The sequence below is a fragment of the Accipiter gentilis genome, chromosome 29, assembly GCF_929443795.1.
Source record: "Accipiter gentilis chromosome 29, bAccGen1.1, whole genome shotgun sequence".
NCBI classification, from domain to species: Eukaryota; Metazoa; Chordata; class Aves; order Accipitriformes; family Accipitridae; genus Astur; species Astur gentilis.
In genome coordinates, this window is record NC_064908.1 from 6282877 (window position 1) to 6310358 (window position 27482).

The 27482-nt window shown below is 55.7% G+C and overlaps 2 protein-coding genes across 2 annotated transcripts in view; one reads left to right on the forward strand and one right to left on the reverse strand.

The window, feature by feature from the left end:
• The window catches only part of LOC126052234 (potassium voltage-gated channel subfamily A member 2), a 358553-nt gene that overhangs the window by 152677 nt on the left and 178394 nt on the right, over positions 1-27482 (forward strand). The gene's annotated exons all lie outside the window — the stretch shown is intronic.
• On the reverse strand, positions 3909-27458 carry SLC6A17 (solute carrier family 6 member 17). Its single transcript, XM_049832614.1, has 12 exons — positions 27101-27458; positions 18827-19234; positions 15117-15274; positions 14709-14835; positions 13900-14081; positions 12656-12766; positions 11434-11675; positions 10538-10730; positions 9974-10166; positions 9623-9782; positions 8896-9058; positions 3909-8455 (listed from the first exon to the last, which is right to left on the reverse strand). The coding sequence occupies exons 2-12, from the start codon at positions 19110-19112 to the stop codon at positions 8087-8089; spliced, it is 2184 nt and encodes a 727-aa protein (XP_049688571.1). The 5' UTR covers positions 19113-19234; positions 27101-27458; the 3' UTR covers positions 3909-8086.

A 27482-nucleotide genomic window follows, 5' to 3' on the forward strand; every position in this document is an offset into this window, starting at 1 on the left:
GAGCCAGGGGGTCAGCACTTGATTAAGGGGGTCCTTGGTGCAGGGCGAGGGGACAGAGAGTGGGGGACGCTGCCCCGTGCCAGCACCCCTCTCTGCACCTCCCTGGGCTCTACGGAGCATCCCCCCCCCACGGCCCCAGGACCCCTCCTCACCCCCTGCCCAGGTTTGTCCCCTCGGTGACATGCTCACCCCCTTACTGGGGGGCGTTAGGGGTGGCTGGGGCAAACGCTCCACCCAAAAAGCCCCAAGGCAGGAGAGCCGCGCTTAAAAATCTTACCACCAAGAAAGCCCTGCTCCAACTGTAACTGCAACTCGACAGCTTCCAGGGCCGGATCCTGAGCGGGTGGAGGCTGGCGTAGCTCCACACCCAAACCACCCGGGGCTGCACCAGCGGGAGAGCGTGGAGCCCAAGGGAAAACCGTGCTGGAAAAATCGAGCCTTGCATCACCAGCCAGGCATCGCAGCTCAGCTCCTCATCATCGGTAATGCGAGTTTGGCCAGGAGGATGGAATGCTGCGACCTGATGCTAATATTTTATCCGGCGACTTTCATCCCGGGGAGATCTTCGTGCACCCAAGCGCGACCGTTCCTGGGGTGGGAGGAGGTGGCCAGGCAGACAAATGGGTTGTATCTGGGGAAGGAAGAGATCTTTTAGCCAGCAACACCCGCCCAAAGCTGTCTGCTCTCTAAATATGCCTTCAGATTTTTAATGTCCATGAAAAAAAAGAAAAAAGAGAGAGAGAAAGAGAGAAAATAGAAAGAGCTTGATGAATAAGGGCCTTTTTGGAGCAAGAGGGAGTCACTTCTGCAGGGACCTCCTGCAAGACTCAAGGCATCTCAGATAACATCAAGGAATGAAGAGCAGCACCTGGAAGATCTCAAGGAAGATCAGCTCCAACCTGGCAATCCACAGCCCTTGGGTGGGTCCTGAGGACACGGTAAGGGGTCTCTGGGTCCCCCCCCACTGGTCTCTATGCTGTCTCTCCCCCTGACCCGGCACGGTGCCCTGAGCCCTGCCTGTGGCCCGGCACATTAGACATGTCCCCAGCTTGGCACACCGAGACCAGCACAGTTGGGCCCTGGGATACTGGGAGGGCTGTGTGGCCTAAAGAAGAGGTTGGGAACATGCTGGGATCACACAGTGTCTCTGTCCATGGAGGGACAGAGGAGGAAGGTGGACTGCAGCTCGCTTCAGGGAGAGACAATCCTCCTTTGAGGTAGAGATGGACAAACCAACCTCTCCAGGTCCTTCCAGCCCAGGATTCTGTTAATAAAAAGAAACGCTGACCTCAGCAACCCCTGGATGCTCCAAACAAGGTCTCTGCCCTCTTCCCTTTATGCTTTCGGTGGGACAGGTCCGTCTCCAGTCTGTGGGTGGTGGCACCCACAGCACGGCAGGGTGCTGATGCTGTAGAGCAGTTCCCCAGGGCACAAGCCCCAAGCAACCTCTCAGGACGCTCTTGGAGGTGGGTCTTCCCAAAGAAGCTGTCACAAGCCGTGGGCAAGGTTCATCTCTGCCGTCCGCCTCTGCCGGGTGAATTTTTCAACTAAAATTGCTCAGCGCCAGCTAAACACAGATATTTGGTCCGCACAGTTTTGCACGGACAGAGTTGGCAGCCCTTTCCCACCACGACCTCTGCCTGGAAGGGGAGCTAGCTCATCCCAACCCTCCCCCGTGTAGGGCCTGCACCCCAAATTTTTCCCGAGGCGGCGAGTGGCAGAGTCCCAGTGCTGCTGTCACACAGTGCCATCTTGTGGGTCCTGCAACACAGGCTGGAGCCAAGGCAAGACAAAAAAAAAACCAACAAAACAGGCGGCGGAGGATGTCTGAGTCCAGCGGCGAATCTGGCTCCATCCACGGCATCGCTGATGCAATTTTATTCCATAAAAGCAATTTGGAAGCAAGAGGAGGCTGGGCTGCAGTGGGGACGGTGGTGGTGATCATCTGCCTTCGGAATGACCAGGAGCGGTTCATGAGCTGCTGCTGTGCCTCGGTTTCCCTATCTTTATGAGTCGGGATAACTGTCCCTGGTTTTCTTTCTGAGGTGCTCAGGGAACCACAGCAAGATGTTGCTATTAGACGCTCCACCGTGTGCCTGTACCCTAGTCCAGAGCTGTTTTGAGATGGGACTCCCAAAAACAACCCCCTGATGCGGTGGCACCAGCCTTCGCCTCCCACCAGGCTCTGAAGGCTCCCTGCCTCGCTGACACAGGAAATGCAATTACGGTTTTTTTAAGCACGTATTTGGCTTAAATTTTATATGTGGGCCTGTTTCTCTGCGTCTTTTTTCTAGCCCCACAAGGGCCAGAATCACCCTTTTCAGTTTGTTTCATTCATCTGTTTTGCAGGGAGTCCCTGGCACCGGGACCTACATGTTTCTGACCCCGCCAGACCCACTCTCAGCCCCCGCCAGTCTGCAGGGCAGGTGAAACCAAATCCTGCCCCACTCACCCTCCTGGCCCGGGGCTTTTCCAAGGCAGCAGCTCACTCAGACCCAGGAGATAGCTGCAATCCCAAAGATGCAGCAGAGCTGCTGCTTGGGATTTTTGCAGGGTTTGCTTTTGCAGGCGGAGAGGAAAGAGGGATAAAACAAAACGAGGCCTCTCCGCGCTGGGGGGTGGCCTGGGGACAAGCCGGCATGGCAGCAGCCTGCCGGTGCCTTGTCCTCAGACACAGTCCTGTGGCGGGGACATGTGTACCCAGCCTGGGTCTGGCATCGAAGCCTCTTCCCAAGCCCAGAGCCACCCAGCGCACACAGCAGTGGGAGCACAGGGGTGGGCTGAGGCTGGCCAGCTCAGCACAGCAGTGAGCACCACATGTGGGTACCACAGAGCCCTAGGCATCACCCTGAGTCGGGCTCGATGGGTGCTGCATCTGTAATCCTGTGTCCCCTCTGTGCCACTTCACTGGGGATGAGGAGGAGCTGGGATCATCTCCGTCCCTGCTCCCACAGATCGGGGCTGTGCTGGGGTCCGAGCTGCCCTATGTGTCCTCTTGCCCTGGTCATTACCCCTGGGGGATGTTCTCCCCCAGAGCCAGGTCCTGGACAGCCTCTGGGCAAAGATAACCTGTGTGCCACCTCCTGCAGTGCTGCTTCTCCAGCCCCTGTTGCAGACACTTGCCCCAGTCCTACACCAACATCTCCAGATGATGCAGAGGTGCTCAGAAAACGTGCCCTGCTCCTACACAGCTGCCACCGTAGAGGTGGGGGGACAAGTTCAGTTCACAGCCATGGCGGTACCCTGATGGCTGGTGGATCCCCAGGGCTGGTGGATCTCACCTGGTCCCATCCATGCTGTTTTCTTCCCCCTTCCTCATGCTCCCCAGGCCTGAATCAGCCCTGGAGAAGCCAAAGGAGCTACAAAAGATGGGAGGGAAGGGAAGGGGCAGTACCACTCCCCACCAGGCCTGTTACTAAGCTAATACCCAGCAGCTGAAGTCATCTGGGGCTGCTGGAAATCTCTGGTCCTTCTCCGGGTAGGGTCTCCAGACTCCCACTACCCACCTCAGGATAAGCCACCAGCAATGTTAGCAGGGCATTGTGCAAAGGAGGAGATGCTGTGTCTTACCGGTCCATATGCCCCATAAAGCCAGTGTGTACTGGTTGAACTGGTCCAGGATGGAAGATCACCTCCACGATGCTCCTGAAGAACCCGCGGGCAGCCATTCCCCTCACGAGCCCCTTGCAGGGGCTGATGCTGGATGGAGAAAGGGAATCAGAGGATGAGGGGAGACAAGAGGATGATAGCGGTGACGGGACGGGACAGGGAAGGACAGAGATGCCGATGCCTGTGGGTGCTGACAGCCCCAACGCCTATTGCTTTAGCTCTCAGAGAGACACCAAAGCCCACCCCAAGAAAGGAAACAGAGGCAGAGAAGAGACTTGGTGAGAAGAGATTTGGTAAGAAGAGTCTTTTAATCGGACTCCATTACAGCTGTTACAGGATTTCTCTCGACTGCCGAGGAGTCCGGCCGGCACGGCACGCGTGGTAAATACACCGGCTACGAGGATACATGGGACGAGTTACTATGAGATCTGTGCTTTTACCTGTACAGGAGGGTTTCGCCAGCGTTTTGCTTGCCCGCAGGAGAAGCAGCCGCATCCCGCGTGCTGCTATGGCTCTGCCCGGGCTGTGCCGTGTGTGTGTGTGTGTCCCAGCCACCAAGGCCACCCAGCTCTGTTCCCCACTCCTGCCAGTGAGACCCAGGCTCAGGGAAGGATGGGGGACAGGAGGAAGGCAGTAGGAGTTGCTCCAGGGAGGTGCTGGGGTTTAACGTGACCTGCTGGGGTCTGGGTAGGGGGCCAGGAGGTGACGCGGGGGCTCTTTGGGAGGGATTGAGGGGAAGGGGCCAAGGGACACCCAGGGACGGTGCAAATCAGCAGCATACAGGCGGCTCCAGCCATCCCCTCTGCTTTGCACCAGGGTCAAGGGCAGATCCAGCCCTCACCCACAGCACTGGCCGCACAACCCGATGCTCAGGAACCGAGCGCTCCAGCTCCAGCCCTGCGGGGACCACATGCACCCTTGGACCTGCAGCACCGCCGTCACAGGGCGGGCACCCTCCTGCAAAGCTCCTTTCTGCCCTCAGCACCAGCCATCCCCTCGCCAGAAACATTTAAGCCCTCCCCAGCTCTGTCCCCAGAGAGGGGACAGGGTTTTGGCCCCTTCTGATCTACTCAGCACCTCCTTGTCCCCCAGCCAGGGACACCATCCTGCTCCAAGCAGCAGGATCCAGGCTGGGAACCTAGTGGGGAGCTGATGTGGGGGGACAGGAATATTGGCAGCAGTTCCCCCTTCCTTCTCCCAGCGCCTGGAGAAAAACTGAAAAGTGCCTGTGCTCAGAACTAGCAGCTATTCCCTGTGCCTCTGTGGAGAAAAAGAGGGAAAAAAAGTGATTTCTAGGGCTAAAAGCCAGTGGAGGTTGGCCTGATCTGCAGCCCGGGACCCCAAGAAGGTGTGTGGAGGGAGAGCCTGCCCCAGCAAGCGGGAGAAACCCCCAACGCAGGCTCCAAAAGTGACCGAGTACAGCGAGAAGTGAATCCTAAACAAAACACATCCGCGCACACATACACGCGCACACCCCCACACACGGCATCTACAGACGAACACACGCACGCTCACACGGCGACGACACAGATCACTTAAAATTTAACACACGCCCCCCCCCCAACACCCTGTGTCTAACACCGAGCAAATGCCACAAAGAAATACAGTATTTCCACAGATAAAAATAAAGGTGTCATCCCTCCTCCTCTTTGCTGGATCCCCAGGACAGCTGGACCCCCTGGGGCTGGGGGAGACAGGGGGACGGCCACCCACCGCACACGAGAAATAAAAAGGTAAAAATATGTCCCGATATACAGTGAGAATTGATCTGTACAGCACTGGGAATGAAAATAGGTCACGGGCCACTTTGGAATACGTTTTGTCATTTAACAGCATTTACAGTGACATTTACAGAATAAATATACAATAGAAATAGAGAATCTCTAGGTTATTATTCCATCTCCTCTCTCTGTATATATTTTTTATATATATAATATAGCTTTTTTGTTACCTTCTTATTGACTTTGCCTCTTATTGATGCTGCAAGAAGAGGGGAGGAAAGCGAATGCCTCCCTGGCTGGTTTGGGAATGGTGATGGGAGAGACGGAAGGCCGGACCCTTCCCCCCAGGGTTCGAGGAGCATCATGCTACGGGAGCGGATGGGACTAAGCACTTTGGCTATGGGAGGTTTCCTGCTCTGTTAACTCCATGGGAGCTATGGTGGGAATCCGGCCCCTGGACTCAGGGGCATCGGGAAGGTGATGGTGGGCAACGATTTGGCTCATCCTCTGTTTTGCTGGTTGGGTGGAGGAAACTGGGGACAGAGCGAGAAATAAGAGGTGGGAGGGAACATCTTGCCTAAGAATGGGGAAATGCCACGGGGTTTGTGCTTCTCCCATTCAGGGATGATTCCATGGGGCTATTTCTATGTGGCTTTGCAGAGGCAGGGGAAGGAGAAAGACAGCAGAGGTGATGGTGAAGGGGGGATTGCCGGAGGAGAGACAAGACCATGGCTGATCCTGACCACACAGGGCTGGTGCTTCTCAGAGCTATCAAACACTGGCTGCTTTGGTTCAGTCCATGCCTCCGTTTTCCCCCTGGAAAAATGGTAGCGAAAGGCCTGAGCTAATTGTCCAGGAAGAGTGTCCAGGTCACCAGCCAAGCCCATGGAGAAGGACTGTAAATAAAGGATCACGACCCACAAGAGAAATGTCATCATGGGAGACCTCCTGGCCCCAGAGATGCCAAGAGAAGTCAAGGATGTGGCAAATGGACCAGGTACTTTCTGCCCTCACCTCCCAACCAAAAGAATCCAGGTGAAAGACAACCCATTGACAGGAGAGCAGAGGAGAGAAGGGCTTGTGTGCAAGCATCCACAAACTTGGCCTTCAGACTGGCTTGAAATACCATCATGCATGATCTAAGCCCAGCAGAACCTAGGATGAGGAGCTCCCTCGGCTTTTGGAGGCCATAGCAATGTGCTGAGAGGGAGAGAGGGTGCAAGTAGGCTGCTGCTCCCCTGTCCCCATGGGGAAAGGAGGAAGATGCCACATAATACTGGTACCCTTGACAGAAATGCTTGGCTACATGTAGGATTCAAGGAAACAACCCTCAGTCCCAGCTGGAGAGACTCGGAGCTGGGAGATGCCAACCTTTACTGACAGCCTGAAGAGAAACAACATAAGGTCGCATCAGTCTGGTGCCCAGATAACATGAATGGGCACAAGAGAGGTCCCTGGGCTCTACCAATGGCTCACCAGCCTGGATCAAGGGCTCGCGGGGACACTGGAACCAGGTACTGACTCCCAGTGACTGCTGCTCAGCAGACGCCTGCTGTCCCCAAGAGCTGGTTACCCCCATCCAAAGGCTGCTGAGCCCCTGTGGAGCTGCAACGGGAGGCAAAGCAGACCCTCTGGCTCAAAGCTATGAGAAATGAGGACACATGTCCAGAGATAATCACTGTCCAGCTCACCTCAGCTGGTGGGTGCAAGGGAAGTAAGTCAGGGGGTGGTTTCCTGAGAGCTAAACCAGGACCGCGGTGGGACTGGATGCCCCACAGCTTCTCTGCTTGTCCCTCTGGGACATCTAAAGAGAGCGGCAAGAGGAGACGACTACCATGCCAGGGATTTTGGTTCAGCGGAGCATCCCATGTCAGGAGTAATTCCAGGAGAGCACTCCTGACCCCCATCACGGTAACCCTACCCAGACCCCACACACGCTCACATATTCAAATCACCCTCACTTCAGAGGTCCTTCTGCCACTCAGCATGATAACTGTCTAACGATGGAGCATGCCGACCACTTCATCCCATGGGCACGACATCTCCATGTCTCAGAACAACCCACAGACGCTGTCCCTGTGCTAGTGGTAACAAAACAGATACCAAGGATCCACCGTTCACTGTCTCACGCTTTGCTATGTCTCAGCCAGCCCCGCACTGCTCCCTGCCAACCCTGGTCAAAATTTGGGGGTTATTTGGGTGTGTCCACAGCTATAAAAACCTACAGGAGATACAACAACAACGACGATGGTGACAACAGCAGCACCTTTTTGTGCTATGAACATCAATGGTTAATTGTGCTCGTTGGAATAAGGCCATGACTCCTCCCGACTAAAGGACAACAGACTGGGAGGGAAGAGCGCTGGGTTACAGGTGGAAGCGTGGTTGGCTTTCCACCTGATACCAGGTCCTTTTTCCAACCATCAGCTGCTTAGAAAAGAGAGATTCTTTGATTCAGATTTGAGCTGTGCGAGAACAACTCTCGGAAAGATATTGCAGCGTCTCTTGTTCCTCCTCCCTTCCCCGAAGGCAACCCCGGGGCATCCTGCCTTTCAGCCGAGGGTTGTCAGAGGAGTCCTGCCCCTCCCGCAATCCCTTCTTCCCGATGTCATCTTAGAAATGGCTGCTTTTGGTTACGATTTTAAGAGGGTTTTCTTCTTCATCTTCCTTATTAATTAATTTTCCTGTTGCCTGGACAGCCAGGATCCACTCCCCAGTGACCTCCTCTCCCGGTGGGGGTGGTCGGCAGGCAACCATCACAGTTCGGATTCAGGGGTGCTGGCCAGTAGGTACCCACTCCCGTATCGTCCATTGGGGGCACTGCTCATTTCCATGGGGGAGTTGCTCCCGGGACCCAGGTAGGAACGGTGCGTGGGCATGGGGGACGGGGTCTCGCTGGGTACTTTGCTCAGGATGAAGCGGGTCTCATCGTTGTCTTCCAAATTGGAGATGTCCTTCATCATCCGGCCCTTCTTATAGGTGACAGAGAGGGCGTTGGAGCCATCCGACACGAGATGGAACTGCCGGAGGATGAAGACCAGAGGCAGAGGGAGGGATGCCAGGATGATCAGAGAGATGAGGATAGCCATGGCCCAGGTTGGGTAGAAAAGGAACTTTTCTGCAGCCTGGAAGAGACAGATATTAGTGTCAAGGGGCTGTTACAGCAAAGGTGATGCATACCAGGTACGTCTGATAAGTGCTAGGCAATTCCTGCTGCCTCCTGCCAGACTTCATCCTCAGGGGCACCACGTGGAGCTATCAGAAGGTGGGTTCAAATCAAGGAAAAGGACGTGGTCCAGCACACAGCATGTAGCTGTGGAAGCAAACCAAAATCCAAGCTCAAACTTCAGCCCATGGTCAGAGCTGGCTGGAGACTTCTGGGCAGTGTGGACAAACCTGATTGCTTGCAGAGGATGAGAGGCCACAGGAAGGACATCTCCCAGCAGGAGAGGGGAGGAGAAACAAGCAGAGCTGTGAAGAGCGGGGTGGTCTGCAGCTCTCAGCTGCCCCCTGCTCAGCCTGGGCCTGGGGTGGAGGTGGCTGTGGGGAAGGGAGCTGTGCTCACCTCCTCTCTGATCCATGCACTGTAGCCCGGGGGGCTGACTCCCAGCTGGATGATGCTGGCGGTCATGAGCACGGCCATGCAGATGGGAGACACGTACTTCCAGGTGTAGTAGTAGAATTGATAGGGCCGGAAACCCAGCATTTCTGTCAGCTCCTGCATGAACCTGCCGAGAAGAGATGGAACCATGCCATTCCCCACGTTCAAGTGAGAAACTCTCTCCCCAGGGGTCCCCATTTTAAATTATGCTCAAGGTAGAGCCTGAAGAACCACCCAGCTGATCCAGGCAAGTATCTCAGTGTCCTCTCAAACCTGTAGGATTGGTTGGGAACCTCCTAAGGAAAAGGCCATTTGAGTGTTAGCCAGAGCCTCCTTTGCTCTGGCCAACTTAGGAACAACAAGAACAGGCGCTGGGGGGAATAATGTCCCCTGCCAGAAGGGCCCGGAAACCTGAGACAAAAGCGTAATCAGAAGTGACAGAGCACCACAACCAACAGTAGATACCCGCTAGAAGGACCTGCTCCTGGGGCTGGGTTATACCTAGTGTAGGGCAAGAGGATCAAGGTGAACTGAGTTCCTGCCTCTATAAGGTAGCTGTCCCTGGGGCATTTGCTCCATCAGAGCAGGCCTCCTGGGGAAAAAGTCATATGGAAAAGAACTGGAAGGAGGGGTGGGGAGGTTAGCCAGGAGTTACAGCACAGTTATTCTTTTTGTCATACAAACGCCTTACTTCTTGGTGCCATAAATCCAGGCCACAGCGATGTTCTCCAGGATGACCACAACCGTGAGCGGCAGCGTGGCTGAATAATCATCAAACATGGTGACAAAGTAATTCCCAGAGCGCTGCACAAAGATCAGTCCCACCACGAAGGCAAAGATGCAGGAACCAACTGTGGGGAGCAAACGAGCACTGTCAGCAGAGCACCCCAAGGCAAACTAAGGCCTCCACCACAAGGTCCCTTCCCTGCATTAGCAGGACCCAGTACACATCCACTACGTCCACATTCTTCTGGAGTGACTCCCCAGGGCAACAGGGACCCTCCACCCCTTTCCCAGGAGGTTGCAGGAGAAAAGACCTCACCTGTGAACACTTCCTTCCGCACCTTGAAGGTGTCGATGATGGGCGTAGTGATCCCTGACATGGTCCCGATCATGCTCCCCAAACCCAGGTTTATCAGCATCAGGAAGAACATGACAGACCAAAATGGTGAGGCTGGGAAGTGGGTCATCGCTTCTGTGAAGGCAATGAAGGCCAGGCCAGTTCCTTGCACCGACTGTTCAGGGGGAGAGAGGACCAAAAGATGAGAAGAAACATGTCAGAGACACAGCCTGCAAGCCCCTGCATGCCTCAGGTGTCTCTCACTGAACCACTCTTCAAGGAAGGAAAAATCCAGTCTGGTACGCCAGCCTGGAAGCAGTGATGACCCTGCTAGACTTGCTACGGTGAGATCTTTCCCTCACCCCAGGAAGGACCATTGTGTGCTGGGGAAGACCACAGGGAGAGAGAATCCCCATCCCCAGAGGGCCTCTAAAAATAGATTTTCCAGATCCACGTGCCAGGAGTAACACAAGTAGAACAGCTCCTACCGGGGAGAGGCAATGGAGTAGGTGACCTCCTGGTCCTAGCAGGAGTGCCACCAGGTACCTTGTCGAGTTCATCCTCCAACAGGCAGGCATCCAAGCCCAGTTCTTTGAAGTGCCCCTCTTTCACCGTCATGATCACCCTGTACATCTCATTGTAGTCCTTGGCAGTGAGGTGGGAGAAGTTCACGTGGGGTGGGATGAGGTCATGGCTCAGCACGTTTGTGTTCAGGTAGCCCAAGATCTTCTCAGCATTCCTAAGGGAGAGCAGAGCCTTATCACCCAGAGATGTCCCCTTCCTCCCAGGGTGGAGGATGGGGCCTGACCATGGAAGCCCTTTGCATCAGGCAGGATGAACCTCCCTGGGTCACGTTACCCAGGTCCCAGTCAGAGAACCTCTTTGCAATTTCCTAAGGTGTAAACATTGCATTAGGCCACATGACAGAGGATACAAATGGGGGCCCAGCAGGGAATGGGCTCTCTGCACCTCCTGCTCAGGCTTACCTCCTGCTCTGGGACTCCACAGTGCATGGCCAGGATTTTTATGGATGCAGCTCACTGTCTAAAGATAACACTGGGTGCACAAATTCACCTTCCTCCAGCTGCTTCTGGTGTACAGCACAGCAGCTCCCTTAACCTTGCAGACAAGTGGACCCTACAATGAGTAGAAACTGGGGGAAACCCAGGTGATGTGACTAAGCATGTTGGATCCACCCTCAATTTGCAGAATAAGAGCTCATCTTAGGGCTGGATTTTAGGTTGGAGGAGCTGAATACCAAACCACCTCAGCTGCAGTGGGACATCTCTAGAGATCCAGGACTTGACCATCAGGAACTTGGGTCCACCAAAACACAGTATCACCCGGCTCCAGAGCACTTCCTCTATTGCCTCCAGACCCACCACAACCAGCAGTAGCAAAGACCTGCCCACCCCAAACAGAGAAAAAGCAAACCCTCTTACTCCACCACACATTTCTCATTCATGATGTTGGCCTTGAAGCCCAGCACAGCAAATACAACCAGCGTGGCCAGGACGGACGTGAAGAAGTTGATGAAGGAGACGAGCGTGGCGTCAAAGTGGCAGTTGTTGTCCTGCTTGTTGTAGCTGGAGAAGGCGATGACCCCCCCGAAGCCCAGGCCCAAGGCGAAGAACACCTGCGTAGCTGCCTCCCGCCACACCTGGGGGTCCAGCATCTTGTCCAGCTTGGAGGGGAGACACAAGAAAAAGTTAAGTGGTGTGGCGGCCCCACAACTCATCACAGTGGAGCCAGAGCTAAATTAAAAGGCTTCTGTACCTACAACCTGGGCTGGTTTTAGAGCAGCCATGGGCATGCTTTGATCTACCACGATCAGATCTTGCATTACCAAATATTCAGAGGTCCTTTTTCTCTTTCCCACAGAAGGCGAAACTGAGGCATAGAGAAGGGCACGTGAAGGTGCTCCATGTGCCCCAGAGCCCAAGCTGGACGCCCAATCTCCCAGTGCAAAGCCCTACAGCTTCCCAATGGACCACCCAGCCGCCCTGGGGAGCTGGCATCCCCGTCCCCTCACCCACGTGCCGTCCAGCCATGGGTCTCCATCCTCCCCTGGCCATCTCCTGCCTCCAGAGCACCTGGAGCACTTGAAATCAAACGCCTCGGCTGGTGGGTTTGTTTAACCTCTGTCTCCCCAACCACATCCCCCCTTCTCCTGTAAGCCAGAGCTGCAGGCTGGAGGCCTCTGAGTGTCATTCATCAAGAGATCATAATTAATATCTCCTAACAGCCTCGCCGGCTGAGCTGATTCATCTACATCTCTGCTTAATTAATTAATTAGCTGGTTAATTAATAGATGCATACCACCAGCAGAGGTTTTGCTGCCAGCCAGCATTTTCCTATGAAGTCTTTAAATATATTGCCTCAGGCACCCCCACACCCCTACCCTCACGTCTGGGCACCTAAAGGTGATGGGAATGATGCTAAGGCTCAAAGCAGCTCCAGGGTGGTGAGTATGTGAGGCTCGTGGCTGTCCTGGCCATACCCTGTATTTAAGGTGCTGCTAGCACATCCTGATGATATATCAGGATCTCTGAGGTAGTTTGGGGTGGTACTCTGGGTTTTGGGGTGGGGAGCACAAGGGAAAATAGGGTGCGACCTGCCAGGAGGAGAACCTGCCTGGAGTCTGCTGGGCTTGGAGACTCTTACCTTGGGTGTGAACATGTGCATGATCCCATCTACTGCCCCACGCAGCAGAAGTCCCCGCACCAAGAAGCAAACCAGCACCACGTAGGGGAAGAGCGAGCTGAAGTACATCACCTAGAGTAAGAGGGATGCAGCGTGGGCACAATCTCATTAACTGCTCGTGAGTTCAGCCACTTCCCCATCCAATCCAAGGATAGCTCAACAGGGGTGAGAAGGGAGGGTTACCCTCCCCAAAATGAGGTCTGCTCTGCAGGCAGGGCAGGGTTTAGCTGTGGAACCTCCTCAGTGCAGGATGTTACAAGTGCTGAAGCTTAGGTGGATTTGCAAAGTGCTTGGACACACTTAAGAGAGAAAATCTTTTGGGGTGGCTGAATGTGAAGATGCCAGTGTTGGCTTACAAAATCCCTGAAACACAAACTGCTGGTGCCCAGGGAGCCTGAGGGAAGGACAGCTCTGCACCCCCCCACACCCCCTTCCCCCAGCATCTGCCCAGGGCTGCAGGCAGCCCCAGCTGGTGACTGGCATGGGACACATTTTCAGTGCCCTGATGAGCAGATGCAGATAGGACTTCATGCTGGGCAGGGGAGACCTGCTGCTGTGGTCCTGTTTCTGCAGCTCACTCCCACCCCTCTGCTCTTAGGGCTGTGGGACAGGGGTCTCATTGCCCTCTGCTACTTGCTAATGCTCCAGATGTTTTGCAGAGCACATCTGGAGACAGGGATGTTAAAGTGTCCTGGGAGACCATAGCCTTCTGCATCTGACCCCGCTGCTTACACAGCCTTGCTTGAAATATCAACGGCCTCTGCAAGCTAATGACATCTCTCTCCCAAAGCTTTCTGTTCCTCCCTGCCCTGCTTCTCCTGCGCAGTCCATGTTGCCCCTGTGAAGGAGGACTGAGCGCTCACCACTACCCCCTACAAACATCCATCAAGATGGCATCAGGGGATCGGACAGTTGACATCCCCCCAAATGCAGGGCCTGAGCAGGCAATTTGGCTAGCCTGATGTGGCTGAGCCCCAGGCCATGGCTGCAGGTGTCATCTGGACTAAACCTCTTCCCTACATCCTCTTTTGATCTTATTCTGGATCCCCCCAGAGATGGCCCCAACTCTGGCGTGAGTTTGAGCATCCCAGGGGACACAGTATCCTCCAGCCACCCCAGATGAGGGCAGGAGAGCGTGGTTCAGGCAGGGGGTTTCTGCCTCGAGGACAGACCCCAGCCAGGCTCAGGTGGCCACTGATACCCACCTTCCCTGAGGACTGGATGCCTTTGATCATGGCCAAGCCAACAAGGCTCCAGGCCACCAGCAGACACAGGGTCATCTTCCAGTTGAGGCCCCCGCTCTCTGAGATGGAGTTGGAGATGTCTAGGGTCTCCCGGTACCAGAAGTAGGTGGTGGCCGAGCTCCTTTCGCATTCGGTCTCCACAACTGCAACCAAACAGAAGCAGGAGAGTGTGAGGGGGCTGGGGGAGAGTCACCCACCATCTCTTAGGCGATTAACAATGTCAAAGACCTGCCGGAGCCAGCCAGGAAAGGCAGGCATCCCTGGAAACTAAGGGACAGGAGTTAATGGGGCTCATTGTTAGCAGGAAAAAGAAGAGACAGGATATAAAGCCATTGCCAGGTGAAAATAAGACATTAAATACAGGGAGAGACATTTGCATTTGCTATAAAACCTCCCAGAGTGTCCCAAAGAGATGCTCAGATGCCATTAAACACCATTAGCTCCATCAGCATCTCAGCTCGGCACTGCTGGAGCCACCAGGTGAGCCCTGCCCGGCTCTCATTGCCTCCCTCCATGGTCCTGGGTCAGATCCTGGCCCTGAGCACCGAGGCAGCCTGGAGACCCAAGCTCTGGATCCTCAAACTGGCATCAAATCCCATCAGTGGGGACAGACCCTGAGAGGAGAGCATGGGAGAGACTCATCCAACCCAAGGGAAACATTTCCATATCATCAAGGCAGCTGGACCAGAGAGGACCTGGTGCCCCAGGAGACACCTCAACCTGCGGTGTCCCCAACCGAGCCTCCCCCCATGCCAGTGGCCATCCCTTACCGGCCACCGAGCCATTTTTCACGATGGGGCACTCGCTCCAGGGAAGAGGGTACTGGAAGGACTTAAAGAAGTAAAAGATGCTCCAGCCGATGATGACGTTGTAATAGAGACCGACAAAAAAACAGACCTGGGGGGACGAAGGAGGACATGGTATTAAATCACAGGGCAGTGACACTGTCCCCAACACACCTTCCGCTGGGCAGGGAGCCGGGGGCAGCAGGGATGCTGAGATCAGGGGATAGGCCCATTCCCACCTGGCCCTAGACCCAGGGGTGGAGCTGGAAAAACTCCCCTCGACCTCCCAAACTTCCACACAGGGCCCCTCGAGGTTTACTTCCAGGCCACTCCCGCCTTTGCAGTTTGCAAAGCCATCCCACGCACCCCGAGGGGACCCACGGGTGCACTCACGAGGCAGCTGGCATAGCCGATGCCCCCCAGGCGAGGACAGATGTAATTCCAGACGCCGATGCTGCCCCGGCGGATCCGCTGCCCCACCGCCAGCTCCAGGAAGAAGAGGGGGAGCCCGATGATGATGAGCAGGACCAGGTACGGGACCAGGTAGGCACCTGGCAGGGGAGAGAAAGCTCATCATGGACCTGTCTCTGCCTGCTCTCATGCAGCCAAGGATGAACAGACAGGGACGGACAGGCAGGGCAGAGCTGGGACAGGCTCTGCCTGGTCCATCTATTCATTTGCAATGGATTTGGGAATGCAGATTGGTGCTCAGGCAGCAGAGAAGACAGCCGTGGAGAGGAGCAAACCACACATGTGTGGAAGGAAAGGGTGCAACATCCCCTGCCAGTAACGGTAGATGTGAGATAGACCCCAACGCACCTAAAGACATGCTGCATCCGTGCAGGCGCATCGCCCCACGCACAAGGACACACCCCGGTAAGCCAACCCATGGGGACGCGCACACATTCCCAGCCATCTCGGACACACAGGCAGGCAGGACATCTCCTGTTCACCCAGGTCCTGCCTGCACATGCATGTCTGAGCACAGCCGAGCCCCCTGCACCAACACACACCCCCCCCCCAGACACCCCACGTCACCGGCAGCAGCATTCACCACGCCGCGTGCCGCCCGGTGCGGAGCGAGGTCCTCTGGTAGGGTTAGAAACAGCTCAAATTAGAAACTCAGTTAATCTCTGCCTAATTGAGGAGGCCGGAGAGAAATTAGGAGTTCCTGAAGCATAACCAACTGACCGTAAAGGATGCGATGACTCACGCTGCAGCGCCCAGCTGATGAATTACTCCAACCTTCTGCCAGGGGCTGAGGAACGGGCTCCGGAGCATAAGGCTCACTCCCGCCGGGCGGCAGGCGATCCAAAGGCACACGCTGGAGCCTGGTTGCGTTGGGCAAATTCCTGGCTGGATTTACACCCTGGTGACAGCCGCCACCCCCTGGCCCTGGGCAGGACCTGTGGCAGCTGATGCTGCTTCGAGCAGCGGCGCTGCAAAGCGGTTCAGCCTGCAATAGTGTCCTGAGCTGAGCACCCTGGCAGCGGGTTGGGGATTGATGTGTTAGAAATGCAGGTGGGGACATAAATTAAGATGCAAGAGGTCCAGGGTTTATTAGGTGGATGAAAGGAGAGGCAGAGAGCAGGGCAGAGCTGGAGCCCCGTGTAATTTGGGAAGGACCACGAGCATCCCATCTCTGCAACGCCCTCCTGGGCGCCCACATCTCAACCTGTGGATGGACAGAGATGAGACAGATGGACAGATTCAGATGCAGATTTGTCCAATATTGGAGATTTTCTTCCTGTGATCTCTGGAAAGATGGGCACCAGCTCATGCCCCGTGCATTGCCATGCTCGGCAGCACCACCATAGAAGTACAGCGGGCAGGGCTGCCAGCCCATGCCGGCTCCTGGCACACCGAGTCCTGGAAATTTGGCTCCAGCCCATCTTGCTACCAGCACACAGCCATTCTCCCCCACAGACACCTACTTGGGGAGCAGGAGAGAAAGCAGCAGCTGCCACCCCATCCCAGGGCTGCTCAGGGCACCCAGAAGTGGTCTGTCCATCGCTCCCCAGCTCCTGCATCCATCTGTCTGGCATCAGCCTCGCAGCCTGGTGGGAATCCCAGCCAGGGGCCAGGAGGTTAAACGTGGTGGGAAGAAAAGGCAGAAAATCAGTGTCTGCCTCATGGGACAGGAGAGATGATGCCACTTGGCCAAAAGAAAAAGTGCAGGAAAGCTCAGCAATCTGCTGCTCAAGCCAGTTCCCAGCTCCGTGCCTCAGTTTCCCCATCTGTAAGATAGGGGCAATAGTTGGGGCAGCTTGTAAACCTTTTTTGACACCTGCTGCAGGAAGATGTTATACAACAGCAAGGAGCTCCTAAAGCCAGCTGCTTGTCCCAGTCCCTGCCTGGCTCTGTGCCTGTGTCCTGCTGCAGGATGGGGCTGAGCTGCCGCGTTCAAATCCAGCACACCCATCTCCTCTGCTACAGTGGGTCTCAGGGCTGTTGTAGGTTGAATTTCTCATCCCCACTTCACATCCCATCTAGCCTTTTGTCTAAAAACACTTGCTTAATGCTCTGCACATGCAGACAGCAAATTCAGCCCTGGATTTGCCAGGGAATACACCAGGATGAATCCCAGGCTGGGAACACGAACTGCTCCTCCTGTTACTCAGCACCTGGGACAGCCAAGGGAATGCAAACATACAGGATAGCAGAGACCTCAGTGTAAACTGAGAAATTTTCATTCATTGCGCTAATTATTGTTAGTTATTGACTCTTGTGCCAGTGGGGAAACTGAGGCACAGCTAGGTTAAGTGCTTGCAGAGAAGCGGAATTCTGGATCTCCAGCCTCTGGGTCTGAGCTGGTTCCCAATCTCATTTAATTGGGAAAACCTGCTTGGAAGTCAGAGGCCAGATGCGGAGAGCTGTGTAATGAAGCCAGCAGGGCTTTACCCCAGGCTCTGCCTCCAACCTCCTTCGGGCCATGCATACAACCCTCCCCACTGCATCCGATGCACATGTGCACCGGCACGTGCAACGCAGCTAACACAGGCGTTCGAGTCCCGCAACGCCTGCAGATGCTCGCTGCAACCCAAGACCACGCTGAGACACCCCACCCCCATCAGCTTTGCAACGTGGCGGACACACCGTGCAAAGCCGTGCTGTGCCAAAACCGAGCCGAGCCTGGACCCAAACTAGGGCACCGGGAGCTAAGTGTGCCAGCAGCCGGGGAGATGCTGGGATGCACGAGCCGGCCGCAGCGTGCTCCATCCCGGCTGGGAAGGGGAGGCGATGGGGGTGCGAGCAGCCCTGGGGTGGGAAGTGCTGACTGCACAGGTCTTCGTTTGGGGAGAATGACTCATCGTGAAGATGACACCAGAGATGTTTTAATTATTGAGAGCGCTGCAGGTTTGCCAGCTCCTGGGCTGGGGGCACGCCGAATGAGGCAGCTCCAGGAGCAAGGCGAGTGCAAGGGGGGAGAGGGGAAAGTTGGGCTGATCCTGGCTTCCTTCAACGCTGCTCAGCGGGGGCTGTTTCCCATCACTGCAAAGGTCAGTGCTGCGGGGGAGAGGCCTCGAAGGCTGGGTTTGAATTAATGCTGAGCAAACCGCCCTCTCATCAGTGTCATGAAGGGTGTCTGGTCTCAGCACAGCTGGAAGAGACCTGGCCCTCTGGGCTGCTCCTGGAAAGCCAAGGAGTGGGCTTGGGGTCGGGTGGGAGGACAGGCTGGCTGACAGGAGGATTTGGGAAGGGGCTGGAGCCTACACAACAGGGCTTCGAGACCTAGGGAAAATGGAGGGACTTTCTCTTCTTTTTTCATCCCCTAGTTTCCAAATTTCCCCGACAGGAGTTGGGGGGCTGTAGCAAAAAAATCCTGGCTCTCAGCCTGGGATCTACCTTGACTTTGGAGTGGGTGGGTGGACACCCTTTTAGGAAGAGGCCGTCCTGGAGGTTCCCACATCTCTGAACTGATGAAGGCGCAGCGATGAGCAGCTCTTGACCACCCCTTTCCTCCTTCAGAGCCCAAATAGCCCACTTTAAAGCCCAAATAACCCCCATCCTGCCCCAAGATGCACACCTCGACATGCAGCGAGGCAGGATTGGGCCATACTCCCTCCCCTAAGGGCTGAGCCCATCCCTGCCCCATCTCTCACCTCCTCCATTCTTCTGGCAGAGGTAGGGGAAGCGCCAGACATTGCCCAGCCCCACGGAGTAGCCGATCTGCGCCAGGATGTACTGCAGCTTGCTGTTCCACGCCGGCCGGTTCTCCGCATCCAGCTCCTCATCTCCATCCTTCTGCTTGTCCCAGGTCTCCCCCGTCACGTTGAGGACGCTGCGTTTGTAGTCCACGGGCTCTTCGTGAGCCAGCAGGTCGGCCACCGACTCGGTGACATGCTCACTGCTGTGCTCCCGCTGCGTCACCTTGCTGTTCTTCGGCATCGGGATGGCTCCACGTGGCCCCGGGCGGCGGGATGGGGCGAGGGGAGAAGGTGAGCGTCCCGCAGGGAACGGCACCCGTGTGAGCTACAGCTCAGACCTCACCTCCTCTTCATCAGCAGGACCTGGGCAGGGGAAGAGGTCAACAGAAGGTGAGTTGGTTTTGCCTTACCCCCAGCGTGTTCTGGTGCTAGTGGGACCAGCAGCACCAGGGGGAGAAGGGTCTCCATCACCCCATGCCTTGGAGACCTCCTTCTGGACTGAGGAATGCTAAGGGCCCCCTTCTCCATGACTGATGGACCAGGAGCAACCCCTTGGATCAGCCTTCATGGAGAAGAGCCTCCCGCCACCCACAAGAGGGAATTTCCCTGGGCTGCAGGGGATAGTGACAAGCCATGGAGCTAGTCACATCGCCGTGACACCTCTTTTCCCCTCTAACAACCCTGGGCCAGCAGCTGATCCCCCACGAGGGCTGGCACCACATCCAGCGCCGGCCGGGGTTCTGCCCTCCCTGCCCTGCTCCCTCCCCTCCCGACCCATCGGCAGAGCTTGGTCTCAGCCCCACAACAGCTTGAAAGCACTCAGGGGTCAGTGACAAACGCCCAGGCTATCTCCATCCCTGGACATTATCAGGAGCAACTTAAAAGCCTGGAAGCCTGCAGCTAAATCTTCCCAGGCAGCTTTACAACAGATAACGGCTGCAAAACAGCGGCAGCCGAGGCAAAGCCATCAATCGTCCCAGTCTCTCCACCTTCCCAGCCTTCATCGCAGGCCAGACTTGGCCAGGGAGAACCATACCAGTCCCACAGCATCCATGCGGTTACACCAGTTAACACGAGTTTGCCCTCACCACCTCATTCCCAAAACCGATGGCACCAGATCCCACGGGTGCAGGGCCGGAATAAGCGCAAGCAGGGTAAGTTTTGGACCCACTGAGAGAGCGTGGGTGGGAGCGTGGGTTTGCCGCCGGCATGGTGATGAGTGGTTGTGCGTGGTGGGTTGTGTTTACAAACAGGCAGCTGTGTGTTTGCACTGGGGACTCCTCCAGCTGCAGGAGCAATCCTGCACGGAGGGATTTCAGGGGGTGCCCACAATCTGGCTCAGCCCTGCAGAGCTCACCCCTGCCTCAAAAAGCTTGGGGACATCAGGGAAGTCCACTCTGCTGGGCTGGGGATCCCCAACTGGGAAAGCATCACATTCCTCCTCTCCATACTGGGAGAACTGGGGTCGGACTGGCAGCTCCCACCCCAGCTGGGACCGTGGCACTTCACCAGCTGGGGAGAAAGCACAGGACCCCCACATCTTGGAAAAATGACTCTCCCAAAGGGCCATACGTGCTTCTTTTCTCTGCCCTCCATCCTTGCTTTCCAGGGGACACCAGGCTGGTCAGCGGCCCCTGGAAGAGCGATGGTGCCGTGCTCAGGGGCCTGTCCTACCCCGGCTGGGCTGCAGCATCATCTCACCCTCGCCCTGGGGGCTTTCGCCTTCAGTTCAAAGCTCATACAAGACCCAGTAGCAGCTCACAGGTGACATTGCACAAACAACCCATCAGCGCAGTCCTTGGGACAGCCGACCCTCAGCACGGGCAGCCGGTCTCGGCCGGGATGGATGATGCAGGATGGACCTCCTGGCGAGCCAAAGGAAAACTCTCCCATGATTTTCCAGAGCCATCCCCAGCTCTTATTTCCTTTGGACAAACATCCATCTTGACCCAATTCAGCTCACAATCCCAAACCCTTTCACTGCAGCAAGTTCAACCCAGGCAGCAAAGCCCATCCCCACCCAGCGCACTGAGGTCCCAACCTGGCACGGGAGTGAAGCAGAGCATTGGCAGCAGGAAACCTCACCTTCCCTCACCCTCACCTTGGTGTTTTTTCACCCCTGAAGAAAGTTCCCCCTTTGCCAGGCCCTGTTCCTATTAGAAAAGCTATTTTCGGCTGTCGGCTGCATCCGTTGCCAGGCAACTGTGTCAGCTCCACATCTTTCCTGGATCCGGCTCCTCCGGAGAAGCCGTTTGAATTATTCTTTCAAGCCTGGCCCAGCAATGTTTAATTTCCTAACGAGGGCTCATTCACGTAAACCGCTTACGGCTGAATCGTGGCAATTACCAGTACGTGGCTGTTGGGGGCTGGACTATCCTCAGCCGGGATGGGGACAGGCACAGAGGGTGGGGAAGGGCCTCATCCAGCAGCCAGGAAATTACTGGGATTTCCATCGATTTTGAATCAGGTTCTATATAGATTAGTGCAGGCCTGGTTGCACCAGCGAGTTGTTTGCTGCTCCCTGTCCGCTCAGCAGCCACTTAAGCTCCTTCTGGGTGAGGGTGACTCAGACCTTCAGGAGGACACAGCCCCAGGGGCTAAAGTCTCTCTTTATATTAGGGATAGAGCCTAGAAGACCTAGGATCTGCTGGCCAAGTCCCCAGAGCTCAGTGCCCCATGGCAAGGGCACCCAAACTGGTCTCCTGGGACAGCTAAAACCCTTGGACCAAAGCCTGGGAGGTGCCCAGCTCCAGGGAAGGTGGTGTTGAGCCAGGCCAGCATGATGGAGTAAGGACAGACCCCACAGCATCTCTTGCTGGATCTCTGCCTCTCCCCCTCCTCAGTTCAGGTCCGTCCCCCCCAGTGTCATCCTTAGGAGCTGAGAGGCAGCAGGACACAGCGGTCCTTGAGGAGCAGGTTTCTCCAAGCACCTCCAAAGCCCCAGAAGCTCTCAGCACCTTGGAGGACACTTGAGACAGCAACATTCCCAAAGGATTTGGGGAGCAAAAGGGGTGCTTGGCTGCTCTCCTGGGGCTGGGGCAAGGGCTCTCTAGGCATTGGGATGAGATGACACTGGAGGATGAGCTGAGGGTGAAGGAGCAGACGTACAAGTCTTCCTCCCATGGGAGATGCACCCCAGTTGAACTAGAACAGGGGAAAACCATGGTAGACGTCCAACTCTTGATCCTGGCATGGCTCTGTCACTGTGTCCCCATGGCTTGCTTGGGGACATCCTGCTGTCTCCCAAATGGCTCAGCCCCAGCCTGGTGATGGTGGTGTTGCCCAGAGGAGATCCAGGCCTGAAGAAGAGAAGACCTTTCCCAACAGCAATGCCGTGAGCATACCCGACCTTTGCCATCCACGTACCCAACCTTTGCCATCCACATCCTGCTGGTACCATGAGATGAGCCCAGCCAGAACCAGCACAAAGCCACTAACCCACATGGCACAGGGACCCAATCCAGGGAACAGTGAGGTCAACAGGGCTCTTCCTATTAATTTCCCCAGCATTTTGCATCAGCCCCAAGGTCCGCACCCCTCAAATTGGAAAGCACAGTCCAAATCCATCTGAGAAAGGTATTTGCACTCATTTCTTTGATTGAAAAGGGAATTTAATCAAAAATTCATCTGCCAAAAAGAATAACAACCCTGTGAGAAAGATGAGGCAGATCAGCTGACAACCAGGAGCTTTCTGGGCTGGAGAGAGATAGAAAACCCTTGCCACTGACAGATGGAGATTCAGCTTGTTTACTTAGCCCTCATGACCTTAATTTTCTTAAATGTGCATTTTTTCTTTCTCTTTAGAAGACAGATTAGGGTCTTTCAGAGCCCATGGCTTGTAATAACCTCACTTGCGCTGCCGGTCCAGGGGTGCCTCTGCACCAACTGCTTTGCCCAGGTAAAACCAGTGCTGATGCCACCCATGCAAATGCTTGGAGAGGCACCATAGCTTTTCCCACGGCAGGACCAGGGAAAGGACCAATTTGTGCTGGGGTCAGTGCTGGCATCTCTAGACATCACTTGAGAGCAGCCAACAACATCCCAGAGGGTGTGACGAAGGGAGGTGTTGTGGAAAGCATCACTGGGTTGTCCCTGGGGATAACTTGCCTCCTGCATCTCCCACCACTCCGTGTCCCTAGGTATCTCCTTGAGTGAGATTCCCACTTTCATAGTCCCCAGTGGGTGCCTCCACATCCAACCCATTGCCCCATGCAAAGCAACCACAATCCCCTGCACCCTGTTCCCACACCAGACTCACTGGCTGAGCCTAGGGCTCCTGCTTGCAAAGTGACAATCCCCATCCATGTCCCCCTTGGCCAGGTGACACAGGGGTGGCCTCAACCACTGTACCCCTTTGCACTGACAGCTCAGGAGCCACCGCTGCAGCAGGTCAAAGGCACGTGGCAATGGTTTGCCGTGGTACAAGCTGGATTCCCCCCACTCAGGGAAGGGGCATAGATGGAGAGGCTCCTGCTTTGCTACACCCAGGGGGTTTAATCCCTGCCCAGAGGCTCCCATCAATCCCAGCTGGAGACGGAAACACCCACAGGGGAAAAGCTGCTATTTGGGATGAGTGAAGACCTCTGGGAGCCAAGAGCACTGCGTCCTCCAGCCCAGCCCCACCAGCAGCATCATGAATGGTTCAGCAGAGGAGGGATGCTCTGAGCCGCGTGTCCTGCCTCGACCCGTCCTTGCTTTCTCAGGAAGATGGCTAGGGAGCAATAAAGCAGGCTGGAAACGTGTCAGCAAAGCTTTCAGCTAGGCCTGGGAGCGCAGAGGCAGGCAGGGAGGAGATGGGGATTTGCAGCAGCCTCTGAGAAGAGCAGCTACCAGCAGCAAAGATGCTCTGGGTCTGAAGGACAGACACGGGAGGAGATTTCTCCTCTCCTGTGTCCAAATTCTACACTTGTACCCTGTTTAGGTCCATAAAGGGGAAACCAAGGCAGGAAAAAACACAGCCTGAGACTGGGTGAATTCAAAATTAACATTTAAACCATGGGGACTCCCTGCTGGTCCCTCACTACCCCACCACCTCCCCTCCTTCAGCTGTGAGCCTGCTGTGCTCAGCTTCCAGGCAAATTCCCCACAGGTCCTGGAGGAGAGGGGAAAGATGCTCCTGGTGAAGCACCATCTCATTGGGCCTGGGAAGGTCCATCTTACTCCATCAAGGGCACAGAGGAGGGAGGCAAGAGCAAAGGGACCAAAGACACAGAAGGATTTCAGGAGGTAGAAGGCCACTCTTGGTTTCAGGCTGGGAGATTCAAGCATCAATATGCAGCTCCCCCGTCCTCCCCAACACGCATGGGGCCAGCTGTTTGATGCAGATGGGGAGACTGAAGCAGGGAGGGGAAGGGACGGATCCAAGGTCACCCAGGAAGCCAGAGAGCCTGGGAAGGAGGAACAAGCATCCTTCCCGTCATCCCTCTGTACGCTGCAAAGCCAAGCAGCAAAGGGAAGGAGCCCTGGATGCACATCCCGGCTTTGAGACCAAATCATGAGAAAACCAGCTCCAGGTCCCTACCTGCTGCTCCCCGTGGTCAGGAGTGCCTCTGCGATAGGAGAGGAATTGCCCTCACAGAGCAGGTCTTTCGGGAGGTATCCCACTCCTATGAGCCGCAAGAAACCAAGGGCAGGACCCTCCCAGCAGCATCCAAACTCCACTTCAAAGCCCCAAGAAAAGATTTTTGCCCCACAAAGAAGCATTGCAGCTCTGATGCCCCCAGCCCTGCTCCGGGGACCTTCCTGCAGCCTCTGTCACTCAAACGTGCCTTCTGCGAGCCAAGGCTGGTCCAAGATCCCTCCATCTTAAATCTACTCAGTGCTGGGGCTTGCTCCTCCCTGCTCATCCTCTCTGGCTCCACAGGGAAGGTTTTTGCCATCTGGGCTCATTAGGGCTGCTCCCCTTCTTTAAATGATCCCTGTTAATTAGCACCAGGCTCTCATTGCCCTGCAGAGATGACACAGGGTGACTCAGTCCCACCAGCCGAGCTGCATCCGGGTGTGCTCCCTCCCTTACACCCACGTGTGGAGAGGTACAAACTTTGGACAGGGTTGGCGTGAGCAGATGGGAGAGCACAGGGGTGCCCAAGGACAAGGGCACCTGCAAGAAGCTTTACTGGAAACCAGGCTCCCAGCGCCGGTGCGGGGTTGAGAGCAGCTCAGTGGCACGCACCTGACATTTCCTCGCCGGAGGTGCTGGAGAAGCTCTGCGCCGAGTCCTCGTGCAAACACTCAGGCCCGCTTTAGCATCATGACACAAGAGCAGTTCGCATTCACGGATGAATCAGAGCTGCCTCCGCTTCTGTCTTACACCTACCTAAGTGGCTTTTGCCAGCAAAAGCGCCCAGATGTTATAAATAACTCCCAGCTCCTATAAAGGCAAGCAGAGGTGGGGCTATCCCAGCCACCGACACCTGCTCCACCCCAGAGGTGGGTGAGTTTCCCACCATCCCCAGCTCAGGTTTTTTATGCCCCGTGACAGGTTGTGACATTACAGCAACTCTTTTCTTCAATAGGTGATAAGAAACCTTCGGAAAGGGCAGTTTGGCTGATGGGTCATGAGACAGACACAACACCACTGGAGGAGGGGAAGCCTTGGCACTTGGGTTTGTCACGGAGTGTATGAGCCCATTGATTCATCGAATTTGGTCGCCTTTCATCTCTCATTTAGTATCATGAAAACATACATCAGCTGCAATAGCGTGACACTGTATCAAAGCCAACCATCATGTTTCCTTCAGGGCTCTGTTTGATTCACCAGATGATCTTTTTCCAGTTAGATCTCGGTGATCCCACTTAACTCACCCACTCTGGCTGAAGGTTAGTGACTGAACCCAAAATCAGTCCAGGTTTATCCTACAAGGCAGCAAACAGGCAGCATCCAAATCCCTCTGCAAGGTCTGCTTTTCCCTCTTGTAATTCACGAAGCTGCTGCTACGTTTGTAAACAAACAAGTCCAAATGCAACCCAGGATGGGGTAAAATCAGAGCCTTTCCTCCCAAGGCAATGGTTTAGTCTGGATATACGTAGGTCAGCATCTGATCTAGGGTAAATTTGATCCTCGTGACTCCAGCTCGGCTCTGGTATAAGTCCAGATTCCCTGCTCTGTGCAAGCCTGAAGTAGCAGTGGAGTCACTCCAGCTTTAAACCAAACCCTTTTATTCCTATTGACTTCAGTGGAGCCGTCTCCAATTTATTCCAGAGAACAGCTCAGACCCACATTTTATTTCCAAGCTTCCAAGCAGCTGAGCTGCAGTCAAACCACCATCCAGGTTCCTTGACCTAGTCCCGACACCTCTAGAGAGATATTCGCAAGAAACTCTACGCCCTGCCGAGAATAGCTCAGCTGCCGTGGCATTTTGGGTTTTTTCCTACCAAGACCAGAAATAGTTGCATCAGCTCCTGATGGATTCAAACCTCAGGTGCCTCAGACACAAGGCATGATCCAAGAAGCAGAAGGGTTTCACCTTCTGGGTGCTTTACAAAGAACTAGGAGCAGATTTCTCAGCTGGTCTAAGCCCCACGTCCCCGGAGTGACGCAAATCTGCACCTGGCCGAGATGCCAGCCCCAAACATGCACCTTTGGGCACATCCAGTGTTGCAATAAATGCACAGAAGGGAATAAGGACTCCCCACACCCAATACTGAGAATTGCACGAAACCAGGACCCCAAGCCCCATTTTTTCTGCCTCAAAACCAGCCATCCACATTCAGGGAGCAGCATAAAAATAAAAGAAGGGAAAATAAACCCCCAACACTTCAGGGACCAGGAACAAAATACCCATTGCAGCCGAATGCTTTCTCCTCTCCCAATGTTATTGTCAAGGTCAACCTGGAAGCTGCATTTCCACCCACCCTCAAGCAGTAGCTCAGAGGGGATGAGCCCCCCACCAACCCGAGCCGGGCAGCCAGTGCCACCCCCCGCCCCCGGCGGCTACCCCCAGCCTCTCCGGGGTGGCTTAAGCCATTTGCTGTCTCTAAACGTCCCCCCCCCCCCCCAGCCCTCGATGCCACCACCCTTAGTGCCATGCCTGATGCTTCCAGACTTAGGTGTCCACCCCTCCATCACCCCCCCCCCCCCCCGCCAGCCTAGCCCTGAGCACCTTCCCCCCCAAAAAGGCCCCGACAGCAGCGGTGGGGAAGGGGCAAACCAAGCAGGCAGCACCCGGTGAGGTGGGAAGACCCCCGGGAGCGGGACCCCCGGGGGGAGGCGAAGGCAGCAGCCCTTACCTGGGCGCGGCGGCGGCGGCTGCTGCTGCCCGGCGGCTCCCGGGAAGGCTGAAACTGACGCGGTCCCGGGAGAAATTGACCAGATCCCGGGAGAAATTGACCAGATCCTGAAGGAGACGGACTAAATTCCCGGCAGAAGTTGACCAGGTTTTCCCCCGGGGCCGGGAGGGGAAAGGAACGAGACCGGGAGGCGGCGGCGGGGCCGGTACTCCGGTTAGCGGTGCTGGACGGAACCGGGCAGCCTCCGCGCCCCGCGGCGGAGAAGCTGCGCGGGTACCGGTGGCTGCGGGTACCGGTGGCTGCGCGCCGGGCGGCCGCTTTCCTTCCTTCCTTCCTTTCCTTTCCTTTCCTTCCCCCCCTCCTCCTCCTCCTCTCCCCGCCA